General features: G+C 46.5%; 1 protein-coding gene across 1 annotated transcript in view; it reads left to right on the top strand.

Annotated features, from left to right (window-relative positions):
- Positions 1 to 1164: 1164 nt before the first annotated feature.
- Positions 1165 to 17500, top strand: part of adamtsl3 (ADAMTS-like 3) — a 188575-nt gene continuing 172239 nt past the window's right edge. Inside the window, exons 1-2 of the mRNA XM_080885193.1 lie at positions 1165 to 1390; positions 2585 to 2688. Of these exons, the coding sequence (XP_080741319.1) occupies positions 2623 to 2688 (66 nt within the window). The 5' untranslated portion in view covers positions 1165 to 1390; positions 2585 to 2622. The remainder of the gene's footprint in view (positions 1391 to 2584; positions 2689 to 17500) is intronic.

The raw sequence follows: 17500 nt of genomic DNA, 5'->3' as shown, positions 1-17500 counted from the left end.
GATGGAGCCAAAAAACCCATCATCCACAAAAACAGAGAGTAAATTCTGAGACCACCGAACCAGACGACCTACACCTTTGGGCGGGATCCTGGTGGAGACCAGGACCAGGTGTAGGTGATATGAGGCAGGTTCTCAGTTTGGTTGTCTGTGGAAGTTCTCAGTCATTCAAGTCGCAGAGTGGTCCAAAGCAATTCAACTGGAGGCAGCTGGACAAAAATGCAAAGATTTCATATTTGTGTGTTTTGTGTAGATCACAGCAAAACAAGAGAAACAAACAAACAAACAAACAGAAGAAGAAGAAGAATTTTGTCTGTCTGAACAAATCTGTAGATTAAGTTTAATGAATGTTTTGTTGATGAGTCAGCGGTGACACCTAAACCCCGGGAATCTGAATTATTATTAGTATTATTAATAATAAGATAAAGAGCAGATGAAGATGACTTCTCCTCCTTACATGTGGAACACAGAGGTTTGGCTATCAGACGCCTACTCAGTGTCAAACTACCACAGACAAGCAGGGCTCTACAGGAAATGAGTCAGTTTTACCTTTCAGATTTAAAGCATGTTTTAATCACCTGTGAAATAAAAGGACTGTTCCCACTGTTACTTCACAGCAGTGAGGTCCTGGGTTCAAATCCACCTTCTGGCCTTTCTGTGTGGAGGCTGCATCTTCTCTCTCTCTGGGTCCAAATGCAGTCGGTGGGCCCTGAAATGGACATGAGTAACAAATACTGGAAGCCTTCAAACATCTAGTCTAGATACATTAATACGTAGAACATGAATCTGCTTCACACATCAGAGTTAAATAAGGCATCCTGTGTGTGTGTGTGTGTCAAAGCAGTGACGAATGTCAGTCTGGATAAATGAAGCTGTGCTGTAGATGTACGTACAGTTAAAGACACTCGAACAGCTGCAGCTTTTCCTGAACTGAAACTCAGGAAGAAAAAATTAAATCTGCAATAAAAGATATTTTTTGAGACGCTGCCCCCTGGTGGCGAAAGTGAAATTCTGCAGAGGGTGACTGCAAAAAGTACCTTTAACACCCCCCACCCCCACCCCCAATTCACATACACGGGAGGGTTGGGGCCACAGGTTTTATTTTGAAAGTCCAGAGCGGAAGCTGCAGCTTTCGTGTACGTGCTGCTTCACGCTGGTCCTCGGCAGGCAGGCAGGCTGCACGCCGCTAGGAGCCCGGAGACACTTTCCCGGAGGCACGGAGCCCCGCCGCGCGGCTCTCTCGGTACTTTGGGGTCGTTTCGGTCTCTGCTTCGGGGTGTGGACTCGGGGCAGACTTGGCGGGACCGGATCCCGGTGCGAGGCGGACTGGAGTACCCCCGATGGTGCATCTCCACAGGAGCGCATAGGAGCCCAGGACGAGTCTCCCCCGAAGGTAAGGTGTTCGTTTCCCCCTTCACGAATCCACGGCTCAGACGCGTCCACGCGCGCAGGTCGCTCCCACGTCCGCCCAGCCGGGCTCGCGCTACTGATGCGCGCAAAGCCAGCGCACAGGGCGGCCGTGCGGACGCGTCGCTTCGCGGTTAGAAAGTTGGAAAGAGTGCGCAACACTCCCGCGCGGAGGGGCGCAAATGCGCAGGTGAGTGCGCCCGTGTGCGCCTGAGAGAGCTGCTGCTTCAGTTCACAGACACCATCACAGCAGCTGCTGGGATTCTCCATCATTATTCATTTTCTGCTGACTGCGGCTTTATTGGATGTTCTGTCCGCAGCGTGAGTTTGCACTCATATCTATTTAAGAAGCCGTGGCCGAGTAACCCGATGCCAGCTTTGAACCGCAGAGATTTTATGGATCGATACGTTTGTATTACAAGCAGCTTTGTCTAATTCCAAATTAATTATGAGGCAAAGTGAGAAAGTGGCTCCGCAGCCGTACGGAGCGCAAACCGTCCTCACTCTGTGCACCGTAATTAGTTGAAATGATCTGTGTGGCGACAACACAAAGACAACAACAAATCGAGCGGAAGTGATTATTTCCTTCACAACACCGAGGCTCCATCTGATAAGAGAAGTAAAACTGTAGTTAGGTGGAGGTTTAAACGGAGTGACGTAGAGTTAAGCTGTACAACAACGTCAAAACATAGACTGTACATAAAAGATGGGTGTAGGCCGGGGTCTCGTTGCAGAGGGATGGAGGGGGACAGTAACTGTGCTCCTGTATGAGTGTCCCGTGTCTCTGTGGTTACTGTGGCCGGAGTCCTTGCTCTAGAGCCACGGGGAGCCACAGAACCGCAACTCCCATCATCATCATGAGCAGCTGTAGTCTGTGGAGTCTCTCCAACCAACCGTGGGTTGAGAGGATTGAGACGTGAGAAAGGAAGGATCTGGGCTAACTGGTTAGCGGCAACTAAATTTTCAAAATAAGAGCAAAAAGACTGTCATCAATTTCAGTGAAATCATAAAAATGAATAGAAGAATGTCCCGATGTAAAGTCTACATGTGGGAAACACAGAGTGTTGTGGATGAAATTGTGGGGCCCACAGGAAGGTTTTGCCCTGGGGTTTGTTAGTTATTTAGCCCGGCCCTGTTCACTGGTAGTTGCTGACTGCTGCTATTTCCACTTCCTGTACAGGTTGGGCACAGAGACCCCGATTTGGGGGGCAAACCCAGATGAAGATGGAGTCGTTTACCTTCTGCAGGACTGTCCTCATCTTCTTCATGTTTCCATGTGTCCAGGTAATGAAAGCAGTGTGGACAGAGTTCTACTTTTATTCTACTTTTATACAGTCATCACCCTCACTGGGCCACAAAAACATGGAGCCAATCAGAGCGGAGAAAGTCAGGGTTCAGACGCGCTGTGCACACAGCCTCTGACGTTAGCTCTGCTGCTTAATTCGAGCTGACCCGTCCAAATCAAATAGTTTGCACAGGTCGAGAGGCTGCCGGGCAGAGCGGCGAGCCGGCTGCAGTCTTTGTACACGAGCACGAGCTGGGGTAAATGTCACCTCCTTATATGAAGCAATTGCGAGCGCAGGATTTTCTCTGGCAAATATAGTAGCTGGTTAATCCCTGACAACAGGCTGCTGTGGACCCGGTGCTCTCCATGATCAGCTCTGCAAAGAGGTCTTTATTTGGAACCCGCTGGCGTGTTAGCGAGAGCAAAAACAAACACATTGCTGTATTTTTTACTTTGTTACCGAGTTCCCTGCTGTGCCTGAACCCTTTAGGGAAGAACAGATATTTGTTCCATCTATTTTCAGGGCGCTGGGACTTCAAACCTTGCAGTGTTTACTATTGATCGCTTTGCTATTCTGGTGAACTGGAAGTTTAGATTTGAAGGCTGAGTCAGGCTGCTCATCGAGACAGATGCAATTTATGCTTTTATGTTTTTAAACATAAAATGAAGCCGATTGAATAAGAAAGAAACGATGCAGTAAATGCCGTAAATGTTGGTGTAAAACGGTGAAAATCAGGAAAAGTCAGCCGGCCTGTGCACATCAAAGCCTTTCAAGTACCTCCAGCAGCATGACTTTTTAAATGTTTTGTAGGTGGAGCTGAACTGGAGGCAGTCGCAGTGTCTGTACAAAAGAAAACCCAAAGATTTATAAATATGTTAAGGTTTAATGTGCAGGCTGGTAGGTGGTGCAGAGGACTGATGTGCTACCTACAGCACTGCTCACGGCTTGGGCATAAAATGCAGCAGTACAAGATGTGAGCTGTGACAAACAGGACAAATTCTAAAGTGATGGATGTCTAACAGTTAGAAGCTAAACTGCTGCATGTGTTGGAGAAAGTTTACAGTAAAAAACAAACGTGCCATCGTCAGTGATCCAAACACAAATGGAAAACTGTGTTTTCCAGTGTTTCCAGAAGCGTGAGGAACAGCCTGTGTCGCTTACAGTAGGTTCAGATGCTGCGTGACGGCACAATGACTTCTTCAGCTACGTGTTTAAACGGCTCTCCTCCGTACAGCCAGCATTCTGCTTTTTAATGTTCGAGTGCAGATGAAGAGAACAGGCGACACTATCCCACCTTAGTGGAGTCTGTAGGTTACTCAAAGGGTGTGGATGTACTCTGCTCCATCTGACCTCCATAATTAGATCTCACATGTGAGCAGACCTTTGGTAATTTAATAAATAACATACAGAGTTATTAAGGTGTTGATGGATGGATTCATGGACTGATTCATGGATGAATGCATGGAATTGAATGATGAATGGATGGACAGATGGGTGGCAGACGGATGGACAGATGGACAGATTCATGGATGAATGGATGGACGGATAGATGGGGTGGCAGTAAACCAGAAGGTTGTTGGCTGCTCTCAGTCTGCACGGGCAGGAGAGTGACCCAGGTTTCCCTCCGATGCGTCCTCGGGAGTCTGGATGTGTGAATGTTGGTTAGGAAGCACTGAGATAGAAGCAGCAGTCCAGAGAAGCTGATGAAGGTAAAGCTGAGATTCTTTTTGTTGGCTCCCTGCAGATGTTCTGCTGTTATTGTGTCAGGGCCGCTTTGTTCACCGCCAAGGATACTGTCATTGTTAGAAACGTGTGATATATTTTGCAGGGTCCCCATAATGCTTTCCCATTAATTCTGGATGACAGAGGCATGTTACGATTGTTGACAGCTTTAATTTCTTTCCAAAATTCAATAGAATCATTCTGCTGCAGCTTTCTGGTCCTGGAAGTTACCCTCGTGCTCATTGTCTCAGTAAAGCACACAGCATATTAATGTGATGATCATTAATAAATTAATGTACACCATCAATCAAAAACCTCTTGTGATTTTCCAAAATGTGATGTCAGCAGTTTGGGACCCAAAAATTTCTCACTTTTTTGTTTCTTCGACTTTATTTGGGGTTTATGTGAGTTTTGTTTTTCGTAGTTTGAAGCCTTAAACTTGCATTTTGTCTCGAGGCCAGCAGGGGGCGAGTCCTCTTCCTGTAAAAAATAAGACCGATAGCGTAGAAGCGTATGGGAAAACGTCCCTTGGTCCTTCTTCAGTCCTGTTAGCGTCAGAGAGGATCCAGCGTTTGCTCAGGTCATTCAGTTTCAGGAAGCTGGAGACCGTCTAAAGGCTTTAAGACCCAGTGGGTGACGTCAGGGTGGACGCGCATTGTTACTGCTCTGGTCTTCCCTTTCACATCATTGTCCTTCCAGTCAGGGTGTAATTCTCGCGACCATCATACTCTTCTTTATGCTCCATTTTTATGACTTTATCAGATGAGATACAAACTGTGCTGACAGCAACATCAGAGAGAGCGGCTGTTCCTGATTAATACATCAGCACATTTCCAAATGAATTTGTCTCTTTGCTGTCAGTGGCCCGTGTCCGACTGATTATTATCACAGTGCTTTTTCACCATCTGCTCCTTTATCTGAGTCTGAAAATACACTCAGATCTGCAAAAATCCCATAAAAAGCCGACAGTGCTCAGCGCAAACCTGCTGCTGCTGACAGGATCTAATTAGTACCACAGCTGCAGGACTCTAATGTGTAAATAATAAAGACTGAGAGATGTGTGAGGTCCACAGATGCTGGTTTTGTATTGAAGGTGCTTTTAGCAGAAGGTAATCGATGACGAGCTGACACGCCGTTATTGCAGAGTAATGTTCAGACCATCTTTTATCCCAGGAAAGCGACACAGTCCCGGGTGAAAAACAACAGCCTGTGGGCTGTCATTGTCCTACACTTGGATTTATTTTGATGATTCACCATCCAAATTTCTATAAACGTCAGTACAAACTGCTCTACAAATGCATCTGGCACTGTTTGGAGTCAGCTGATATGAGGGATTGGCTGCAGACTGCACTGATTGGTGATTTGGTGTCTTTGGAGCAGCAGATGGATGAACCCTCTGAGAGAGGCCCAGGTCGTACTCGTGGCTCTGTGACCACGTTAGCCGTGCGATCATTTATTCTCGTCTCTCTGCTAAAACTCACCGAACACAAACAGATCGTCAGAAAATGGATCGAGTGTTGTGAAAATGAAAGTGTGTGGTCACACTTTGACACCTGAAAAGTACCCAAAAAATGAGCTTGATTTGATGTTTTTGTATATGATACAAAATTAAGCTACTGTGGAACCACTGACGTCCAGCAGAGGGAGCAGTGAGTCAGTCCCCATAGACTCCCATGTTAAAACTTAGCCTGATACACAAACTGCTTGGTCTCTGTGGATAATTCCCTCTTTATAACAACTGCACAGTTTATTTAACTCGCCAGTTTAAATTATATTAAGGCTTAAAGTTTGTATTATTAGGGGCGTGGCCTCTTTGACTGACAGGTGGATGGTGACACAGGTGGCTGAGCTGGGCCTCTGGACTGTGTTTGTGCTGTTGGAGCATTTTGATGCCCCTTTACAGTCTATGGATGCAGCTAGCTAGCATTAGCTGATAACGCCTCACAGTCTCATCGTCTGTTTTGGCTCCAGAAGTCAGTGGTTGCAACTGTAACGCTAACGTGGGTGCAATATGTGTCAGCGGAGGCCCTGGCGGACCGATCCCCGGCTACCAAGACTAACCCGTGTTACCTATTTCAATCTGTTTGTCAGTTACTTCTGGTTAACTGTGTTAGCTGTCCTTCTCAGACCCGTTGGTGTTTCTGTTTTCACATTAGTTCAGCTCATCTTCACTACAGTCAGACGACAGACGTGATCAGTCTGTTTTTTAAACGTGTTTCTATCAGCAAAGGTTTTTTGTGCTTTCTGTATATGAATCAGTGGCAGTGTGAGTTTCAGTGTGTGGGTCAGTGCAGAGAGTGCACAGGTGTGTTTGAGATGTTGATGTTCCACAGACTGTGAGTCTCGTTTCTTTTCCATCTGCCAGAAATAAAAAGTTTCCGTTGTGAAGCTGACTTTTTAAGGGAAGGGTGCAGGAGCAGTTTGGGTACAGTGGATGTAAGGTGGGGGCGATTGGCTGTAAATGAGACTGGGGGTGCTGGCGGCGGAGGGTTGGTGCACGCTTGGCTGGCTGCATGGATTATCACAGGCAGATGTGGGAATCACAATCACGGCTGATTGCCTTTCACTGTCCGGGTGTTTCTGTTGACGTGCTGTAAGATTTAGAGCCTCAGCTGTTCACAGACCTTTTCCTTTTCCTGGGTTTGACCTAACGTAACCCCGTCTCATCACTGATACTGTGCAGCACTTTGTTTTGTAACTAAAATGCAATGGGGGGGGGGGATGCAACAATAGAAAGACAGAGCTTTGGGGGGGGGGGGAGGAGAAAGTAAAAGAAAAAGTGACAGAACGCTGGTCTGCTTCCTCGGGGCCCGGTCTTCCTGGTACCAGCCTCTTCCTGTCATCCTTCAACCTCTGTGTGGGGACAGCTGTTCAAATGCAGCTCACCTACATCACAAACTCTGAGTTTTTCCACCTCTCCCACCCTCACCCACACCAGCTTCCTCCCTCCAGCCCCTGTGCTCACAAACAACAACCGGACGAAATCACCGAGCCCTTTCTTTCACCCCGCTCTGAAAACAGCATTGTCTGTGATGCCAGCGAGCTATGAGGTATGGCTGTGAGGAATGCAGTTTGCTGCTGCCATTGTGTGTAGAAATGATGACAGAGGTGGAGGAACTGCAGAGAGGAGCCGAGGACTGGAAGGAAAAGGGCACAGAGGGAGAGTCCGGCTTGTTATAGCGCGAGGTTTGGGAGAAAGCTTCGTGAGTACACTTGTCTCTCTCCCTCCACACCTTTGCTTTTTCTGAACCCACTTCACACCATAAATGGACAGACGTGGAGCTGAGGAGGAGGCAGGGTCCGAGCTCGTCTTTTAGACTGAGAGGAGAGAAAGTGTGCTGTGTTGTCATCGCAGTTAAACTACATGCTCGCTTTTTACATGCAGCTTTAGCAACTTTGCACTCGGCTGCAAACCACGTCAATGCAAGCTGAAGGCTGTCGCTCGATAGAGCGGCAGAAGAACTATTTCAGTTCAGCTTTATTTACACAAAATCACAACAGTCGCCTCAAGGAGCTTTATACTGTAATAATACAATAATACATACAGAGAAAAAGCCAACAATCATATGACCCCCTATCATATCATACAGCCATCATCCTGTCTTCCTTCTCTCACCCCAACCAATCACAGCAGATGGCCCCGCCCCTCCCTGAGCCTGGTTCTGCTGGAGGTTTCTTCCTGTTAAAAGGGAGTTTTTCCTTCCCACTGTCGCCAAAGTGCTGCTCATAGGGGCTCATATGATTGTTGGGTTTTTCTCTGTATGTGTTATTGTAGGGTCGACCTTACAGTATAAAGCACCTTGAGTCGACTGTTGTTGTGATTCTGTATAAATGAAACTGAGTTGAATCTGAGAGAGGAAGACAGGATAGAGACATGCTGTGGACGAGAGCCAGAGATTAATAACAAGGATGATTCAGTGAAGAACTTCATAGCACCCTCCACAGGACACAAAACACCTGCAGACTGATTTGACAAACTCCCACCCTCAGGTGTCCTCGGTAAGGTGCCCCAGTGTCCCACTGGAGGTTCTACTAAGGGAGAGACTCCTCTGCAGTGTCCTGAAAATGGAGCACGCACCCCAGTCCTTCCTAAAAAGGACCACCATAGTTTGCCTCCAAGTTTTAGTCCATTAGGACTGAAAAAGCAGGTAAAGATAGAATATCTGTGTCTCAGTGTTCACCACAAATGTGCGATCGCCTCTTGGCATTTACTCTGTTTGCAGTCCTGTGTGTGTGAAAAGAAGCGAATCTTCTAAGAAGAAGATGAGAATTTGATATTTAACAGCTGCATAATAAGCAAAGCTGAACTTGGAGAGGCTCTGGAGCTGCTGGTGTGCCAGGAATCCCCAGTTTGCAAAGCCTAACAAGAACAAAACTGTCTGCGACCCGAGCCTGCGGAGCTGCTCTTATCACGGTGTACATCAGGGATGGGTTCATGGCTCTGCATGAGCAGGGCCTCTTTAAGCGCCGAGCGAGTCTCATGAGGGCAGAATGTTGGAGAGCTTTGATTCGTCTGTGCTGTGGGGAAGCAGCCGACACCAGGGCCTGTGCTGGGGTTGGTATTTCAGTAAACTTTGACAAATTAGAGTCCATTAGATCCTCGCTAACAATAGCGGCAAAGCTAGGAGCAGGCTTTCAGTGTCAATCATCCCACCTCCCGTCCCCCACACTCTCAGAGGCAGCTCTGTTTAAAGGAAACCCAAACCCGGAGCAGGAACAATTAAGATATCCATCTGGAATAATGAAATTTTGACCATGCGGTCAGCTGTTATCAGCATCAGGGTTCGGGTCATTATTTATCCGCAGCGTGGTTCGTGTTTATTATTCAGTAGTGGATTCATTACGACGGGAATGTGGTTATCTTTTCACGTCTTTCTGCTCAATTGGAGTTCTGGGGTTTATTATTATTTGACCTCCTTCCTCCCTCTTTTCTCTCCTTCCTTCCTGGCTGGGAACCGAGCCAGTTCACGTGCGGCTTTATTAAGTTTCATATTGTTTTTTACCTTCGCCGTTGACTCGTTAACCTGCGGTGTCCCTGACCGCTCTCTGCTCCGCTGCCTTGGATTTATACCTCCTAAAGGAGCAACTAGAAAGCAGCTGCTTGTAATTGCAGTGTTACAGATAAAGGTTAAAATCAGGGGATGCATAAATGTGTTTAAGTAAGAATGGAGAGCTCAGCAGAGCTGCAGAGCTTTAATAAAATGCACACGGAGGACGGAGAGCTGCAGCTCTGTCTTTCTTTCTCTTACAGCAACATGAAGGGTTAAAACAGTTCATCATCACTTTGTATTGAGTTGCAGAAACTTTTCCCTGTAATGGGGCATGTGGAGCCAAGCCACGCTAGCCAAACAGCTTCCACGGCACAGCACAGACACTCGATCCAGGTTTAGTCTCAGCACCTGTCTGTGTCACTGAGGGAGGAAACGGAGGGTCGTAGGACGGGCCAATCAAAAACCAGATTTGATCCCCTTTAAAATGTTTGGTGTAAGATTTGAAACGAGCGTTAAGGACGACTGTACTTCAGCAAATCAGACGCTACTTTCTGCTTATTTATAATTTCTGCTTTTGTGAAAGATGCTCTCAGCAGGTGAAAGGCGTGGCAGACACCCACCTTTGAACACGATAAATGGTAAATGGCCTGTATTTATATAGCGCTTTACTAGTCCCTAAGGACCCCAAAGCGCTTTACATATCCAGTCATTCACCCATTCACACACACATTCACACACTGGTGATGGCAGCTACATTGTAGCCACAGCCGCCCTGGGGCGCACTGACAGAGGCGAGGCTGCCGGACACTGGCGCCACTGGGCCCTCTGACCACCACCAGTAGGCGGTGGGTGAAGTGTCTCGCCCAAGGACACAACGACCGAGACTGTCGGAGCCGGGGCTCGAAGCGGCAACCTTCCGATTACAAGGCGAACTCCCAACTCTTGAGCCACGATCGGCCTTTTTTCTAAGCAGACGTCGGCGAGCGTGAGGAAAAATGGTTGTGGGGCTCTGCTGATGCCACGCTTCTCTCGAGCAGCGAGCGAGCTGTAACCGTGGCAATAAAGACACGTCTGCACCTTTTCTGGCTCAGGTTTAACCACGCTGTGAACTTGGTGAGGTCAGCAGACCCCGTCTGTATGTACGCTGTGTAAATGTGACGTTTCTGACATCTTTGCAGGTGCAAACAGCTGCTGCTCGTTCCCACACAGCCCTTTGAAGTCAGGCACAAAAGTTCAAATCAAATACAACAGTTGAACCTGCTGTCTCAGATCACTGATTACACAGTAAAAACTATCCTGAGAAGCTAAAAATGAGCTTAACATCAGCGTGATGACGATGATGTTTGTGTGCACAGGTGAGTGTTTTAATCCCACCTGGAGCTGATAACCAGTTTGCTGCTTGAGACAGCAGAACCTGAGAAACTGGTCACAGTCAGAAACCCACTGTCTAACTAACGGGCCCTGCGTAGCTCACTGCATCAAGCGGGCGCCTGCGGGCCACATCATGAGAGCGCCCGGCCCGGGATCGGGTCTGCCCCCCCCTTTCCTGTTGATTCTTCCCTGTCAAAAAAGACCAGAAAGAAAATATTAAAACAGCAGCTAAATAATAAACATATAGCATTTAAGTATGAGGTATTTAAAGTAGTATACTAGCAATACTGAGCAGGGATAGCTCAGTAGGTAGCGTGGTCGCCCCATCATTGGAAGGTCGGGGGTTTGAATCCACCGAATGACTGCCCTGCGCTACCCTTGAGCACACTGCTGCCCGGGCGCTGGGTTGGTAGCTGCCCACTGCTTCCCTGAGTGAGTGGGTTAAATGCAGAGGACTGCAAATATCTCCCACGTGTGAGACTATAGGAGGTTTAAAAACATAGTCGCTGTTTGTATTGTGATCAAGATGCTCGGGTGTTTGTCCTTGCATCTCTGCAGCTTTTTCAGAGTGTCTCTCACACACACACACACACACACACACACACACACACACACACACACACACACACACACACACACACACACACATCCTCCTGGAGCTCAGGTTCAGTGTCAGCTCTGGTATTTCAGCTAAAGGTGAGGAGTGAAAAGATCCCTGTGTCTGCCCACACCACACAAACTGCCGTCAGGGTCACCTCTTCACCCCCACAGTTACATGCTTCGTGTGTGTGTGTGTGTGTGCTGATTGGGAGGAGGCTGAAAAGCTCTTTCATACACACAGTGTGGCCATTCACTCCCAGCCGTGAGCTCTGTTTCTCCCCTGCACCTCCTCTGCTCCGGGCCTCTGCCAGTCAGCTGGGCTGAATCTCTCCTCTTCCTCATCCTCTCGTTCTTCTGTTTATGTCTCCTCACTTTTTTTTTTCTTCTGTCTCAGGCCTTTTAAACGTCGGCAGCGACCTCTCTGTTTGCTCTGAGCTGAGTTTGTTGTGTTTGATGAGCAGTAAAAGCTCTCCAGGCCTCCCTAATAAAATGCTAACCTTTGCAGACCTCTCTTTAACGACACATAAGGGGTGCACGCCGTTACACCGTGTCCTCATGGGACCCCACGCCTCCCGTCTGTGGAGAGCCTCTCATAATGGCACAAACAAACCTTCAGTGTCCCTGCAGTCAGTGCCTCTGATAAATGTGACACAGCCAAATAAACTTGTGTCACACCTTTAAATAACAACCATCTGCCTCTCTTCATTGGCAGTGAGGCGGTGGAGAGGGTGAGCAGTTTTAAATTCTTGGGGGTAACTGTGACCGAGGACCTGTCCTGGGGCAACCATATCACCTCAGTTGTACGGAAGGCCCAACAGCGCCTCTACTACCTGAGGAGACTGCGGAGCGCACACATTCCCAGATCTCTGATGTTGAACTTCTACAACTGTGCCATCAGCAGCGTTCTGACGTATGGATTTCTAGTGTGGTTCCCCAGCTGCACCAAGGCCGATCAGCAAGCACTCCAGCGGGTGGTGAAAGAAGCTGGCAGAATTATTGGAACAAGTCTGCCAGAGATCAGTAATATCTTCCCCACTCGCTGTCTGAGGAGGGTGCACAGTATCCTGCGGGACCAACATCACCCTGCGCGCCACCTTTTCCATCTGCTGCCCTCAGGGAGAAGGTACAGGTCTATACAGGCCAGAACATCCAAACTGGCCAACAGCCTGTATCCACAGGCTGTGAGGCTCCTGAACTCTCTGCCCCCCTCTCACGGACAATAACCATATCCAACTTCTTAATAGCAATGAACTGGTCTGCATTGGTGCATCATATCTTTATTCTCTTCCCCCTCCTGCCCCCCCCCCCCCCCCCTCTTTCTTAAATAGATAACTATCATATCTGATATCATATCTCACAGTACAATAATATTGAATGGGTTGCATTGTTGTATTTTGTCATGTTTCTCAGGTCTTTGTCTGAATTTCTACGAACATTATTGCTAAGGATTGTCTTATTGCATTGGAGTCACACTGGGTTAAATATGTACACTTGGGTTTTAAGGGGTATTTATTATTTTCTTCTTTTTTTTGGGTTGTATGGAAGCCCCAAACGCAATTTCATTGTTCTTGACAATGACAATAAATAAATAAATACTAAAATACTAAATCCATGAATTTAAATTCTTCTAAAATACTCCTGCTCTTGCTCCTCACCCGCTGGTTTAGTGGAAATGCACAAGGAGAGGATCTCAAATGGGTGACAGAACAAATTTAATTAGGTACGGTTTTTATAGAGAGTCCCGGGCAGGGCGGGTCCACGAGGATCTCCAGGTTTCCCTTTAAAACATTCGTAGTAGCTCGTTTCATAACCCGAGCTCTTAATCGTTGGGATGGCGAGCATCGATGAAGGCCATCTTACCCCCGTCATTGTGACGGAAACCATCTACAAGCGGTACAGTTTTAAACCTGTGCTAGTCTGAGACTGCAAAAATAGCCTAAGACCTCCAGATGTTCATCACAGGATCTGCAGGTAACTCTTACAACATGAGCAGCAGAGGAGGAACGCCAGGAAAAAGCTTTAGCCGTCCAAAAAGAACATTAGAGCAAAACTGCAGTTTGCCAGTGAATATTCAGGCAAAGAGCTTTGGGAATAAAGTGCTGTGGAAAGATGGATCAAAGATAACGTGACCAAACAGCACTAACAGTAGACTTGTCTGATGCAGACCAAAGGCAGCTTTTCATGAGAAGAACCTCAAACCAGCCTCGAAGCATCGTGATGAGAATATTCTGACCGCGCGGCTTTCAGCCTTTCATGCAACAATTCTGCATCATGTTGCAAAGAGGAGGAAGATAATTTGAGGACATGAAAACTGAAGTGCCGAAAGTCAAAATCACACCACAAATAAAGCGAAGTAGCTCAGGAAGCATAAGCATGCACATTTTTGCAAACCAGACAAGCGTGGATTTATTTTTCAGAATATTTAATAATAGCTTCAGAAGTGAAATGAGGTGTAAGAACACAGCTGCGATGCAGTAAGTCAGAGCGATCATCGGCTCTCCACCTCAGCCTCTGTGATAAACGACTTCTTCTGCACCTCCATCTCTGTCTCGTTTGTCTCGACTGAAGCATAATTGGATTTTTTTTAGTTTGTCTAAAGAAAGGACCTGTGAGCTGCAGTAATCCTGCAGCTACTCTGAATATCTGCCTTTATGTCCAAAAGAGCAGAAGAAGCTTCTTTATTTGTGAAAATGTTGTAAAGAGGCTGCTTTCCCTGACTTACAGCTAGCGTTCGATAATGAGACCACGACGGATTTTGTCAGTCATCTCAGGGTGTTTCATGTTCTCAGGAGAAGCTCCCACGGTTATAGAGGGGACCTCCAGCGATCGGGCAGAAACCAAGCGTGTGTGACGTCTTCCATCGGCCACCGAAATCTCGCCGCAATGTTTTAAAAAGCAACGTTTTAGCTATTTCACCATTTTAAAAATGAGACGTGAAAAGCGAGGTGTGGATCTGACTGCCACTGTACGGTAACACATTCCTGCTGTATCACCTTTTTTAAAAGTCGCGCTCTCATCGTGTTTTAATTAGTAAGACTTGAAACTTCAGACTGACACTGTGAGGTCAGCAGGAAGGTGTGCAGATCAGCTGAGCACAGGCTCATTTTCACATTTCTATACAATCAGAATAGGAACCAGAGGAGTCGCCCCCTGCTGGACACTAAAAAGAAAGCAGGCTGAAGACGATTGGCTTTTCACACCTGAAAGTTTACTCGTGATTCAGAGCAGCTGCTCTGAATTCAGTTCGGCCGCTTGGCATTCCTGTGACCTGCAGCGTCGGTCTGATAAGATGTTCCAGAAGGTTTGGTTATAGCTTTAAGTGGATCACAATGAGGCGGCGAGGGCCAGCTCGCCCTCAGTTAATCCAGCATCTCTCCAGCACCCGCTCTCCCATGTGCTCTATTTATGGCTCTCTCCAGGGTTCTCATATCTTCAAGTATCTCTTAATTATCTGAAGAGAGAGCTGTGTTAGGATTCACTTAAAGTGCAGCGGAGGGTGTAAACACACACACACACACATGCTCACCTCTGGACTTTCTTCGGGTGATATTAAAGATGTAATCTGTGGCTGTCCAACAATGGCGTGTCCAGCGGGGTGGCCTGGGGGGGCACAGGCCACCCCCCCAACCAGACTGGCCACCCCAGGTGCCACCCCAAAGGCAAAACAATAAAATTCAATCAAATATCAAATGTCCGATTATGTTTTCACGGTGACGCTCAGATATCCGAGTGTAAGTGAATGCAGCATCGGCTTCTGCGCTATGTGCATCACGTTAGCAAAGGTAGGAGAGCAAAGCAGAAAGACGGCACTGCAGGAAACAATTTTTCGGTGAAAGAAAATGAGGACAGAATAAATGTCCCGGTAAGTAATATTAAGTTTGTTGAGTTTAGTAAACTTCGGTGAAATTAGAATCCCAAGGAAAAAATAACACTTAAAGAATTATTGCAGCTGATCAGCTTTTCTCTCTTGTTTATTTATCGCCCACTTTGCGCCAGAAAGAGGAAACCAGCAGATGTTGCGCTAAACAACAGCAGCAGTTTAAGATTGATCAGCTGTTGTTAGAATGTATTTAATATTAATTTCTAGTATCAGCTGATGTTTGCTGGAGCCACAGCTGTAAAGCTGCTGGTCATGATGTCAGTTTGGATATGTGGTGAGAGGGAAACATGAAACCAGGAGATGTCCTTACTGAATCATCAGAGCTGAACAGGTGATGGAGAAACAGGTTTACCTTTTAGGTGACATGAATGAGTTGAAGTTATGAACTGTTTCTGAGAGATAAATAACACCAGGATCCTTTTCTGAGTAGCTGACAGCTGGTAACTGTGCAGGGGCGGGTCTAGCAAAGTGTTGCCAGGGGGGCATGTAGGGCATTAACAGGGAGAGGGGGGCGCAAAGAAATACTTTTCTTTCTTATTCTCATTTAAAATATCTAGCTTTTATTAAATAATTATCTGAATCTTACAACCAAAGTTTTTATCTGACGTAAAATGTATAGAAATCATACATATACCAACAAGACTGTACATCACTGTCACCACAGCGTTTGTTTTCAGTCAAAGGCTTTATGGCTTTACTACCTGGTGGGCCGGTCTGTAGTCAAAATGCCCGATTTTCTGTCCCAGTCCAGCCCTGCAGGTTAATACTGGCAGTGTCACCATGCCAGCTGACTGTATTTCATCATCAGCCAGTGCTGTTCTTTATCAATATTACCAAAGTTTACCATAAGGCAGCATAGAAAGTATTTACTTGCTTTCAGGTTTTATTCAAATGTTAGTCTTTTCAGTTGTTTCTCCACTTTTTTCCTGTTTCAAAATCAAACACCAGTTTGTGAGAAGATTATCTTCTTTTTTTAACAGGCAGAGAAAGTTTTGCATTGGAATTGGCTAATTTGTCAATTGTTTGTTACAAATGTTCGTATTTTAATATTCAAAAATGTTTTTGCCCAAAACATATGTGCACTATATGTCAGTAAAAATGCTATGCAAATATTGATGTCCTTGAATGCTGAGTAAACACTGACAAAGCACTGATTGTATCTCTTGTACTTTATCAACGCAGTATCTAAAAACTTTGCACCGTAGTGGTTAAAATCTCATTCTAATAAGAGTTAAAAGTGCATTTGGTTATTAGGTTTATAGGATTATTGAATTATGGTTAATGGTTGGTAGAATTTTTTTTTTAAAACATTATCTGCCAATTAAATCTGCCACCCTTCTCCAAATCTGTGCCCCTACCTGGCCCCCCCAACAAAAATTTTCTAGACACACCACTGCTGTCCAAGACTTCCTGGTGATGTGAAGATTAAAAGATTCCCTGCGTCTCTAATCTGGGTTAGCCTGCTGAAGGGTTTCCACATAGGGTTAATCTGGGTCCTGCTCAAATGCAGGTCAACAAGATGATAACATTTAATGTGATTTGGCTTGTGTAGAGTGTGTCGAGTGTGTAGTCCTTTCAAGCAAAGCAAGGAAATTGGCCATAATCCGTGCACTCCTCCTTATTTCCTGTTCCAGTCATGAGTGTTTGTATTGAATAACGAGGTCGGTGCATGTACTGTAAAGCTAACCCACGCAGCAGACGGGTCTTGCCCGGATCTGGTGTCAAGCCGGCACTGCTGGCTGACCTCTGGCGTGGTAAGTGGTATGCCATCCAGATATGGGCCAGGCCTGGCGTAGATGGCACTGTTTATGTGATGGCATGCCACATCTGGCCTGATTGTGGTTTGGGTTATGTGGCCCAGGCTCCTAGAAAACAGGTCTGGCCTGGATCCGGCATCAAGTTGGCACTTTTGACTGACTGGTGTCATGGCAGAGTGTATGTCAACCAGATGTGGGCCAGGTCTGGCAATGATGGCTCTATTTATGTTGGTATTTTCCTATTTTAGTTAGAAAACCCAAATGCCATGTTGCAATACTATACTGGTATGGTAGCCAACGTTTCAAATGCAGGTTGGACAGGTTTGTGAGTGTACACTTTATCCAAAACCTAGTGACGGTTTACTCATGTTTACCACCGGGTAGCTGTAGTTAAGGAGGTAGAGCAGGTCACCTACTGATCAGAAGGTTAGGGATTTGATCCTTGGCTGCTCCAGTCTGCATGCCAGGAGTGTGAATGTAGTCAGGAAA

This window comes from Rhamphochromis sp. 'chilingali', assembly GCF_963969265.1.
Source record: "Rhamphochromis sp. 'chilingali' genome assembly, chromosome: 6".
In the NCBI taxonomy this organism is placed as follows: Eukaryota; Metazoa; Chordata; class Actinopteri; order Cichliformes; family Cichlidae; genus Rhamphochromis; species Rhamphochromis sp. 'chilingali'.
Note: the sequence above shows the minus strand (reverse complement) of the source record. Positions and strands in the feature narration are given on the sequence as shown.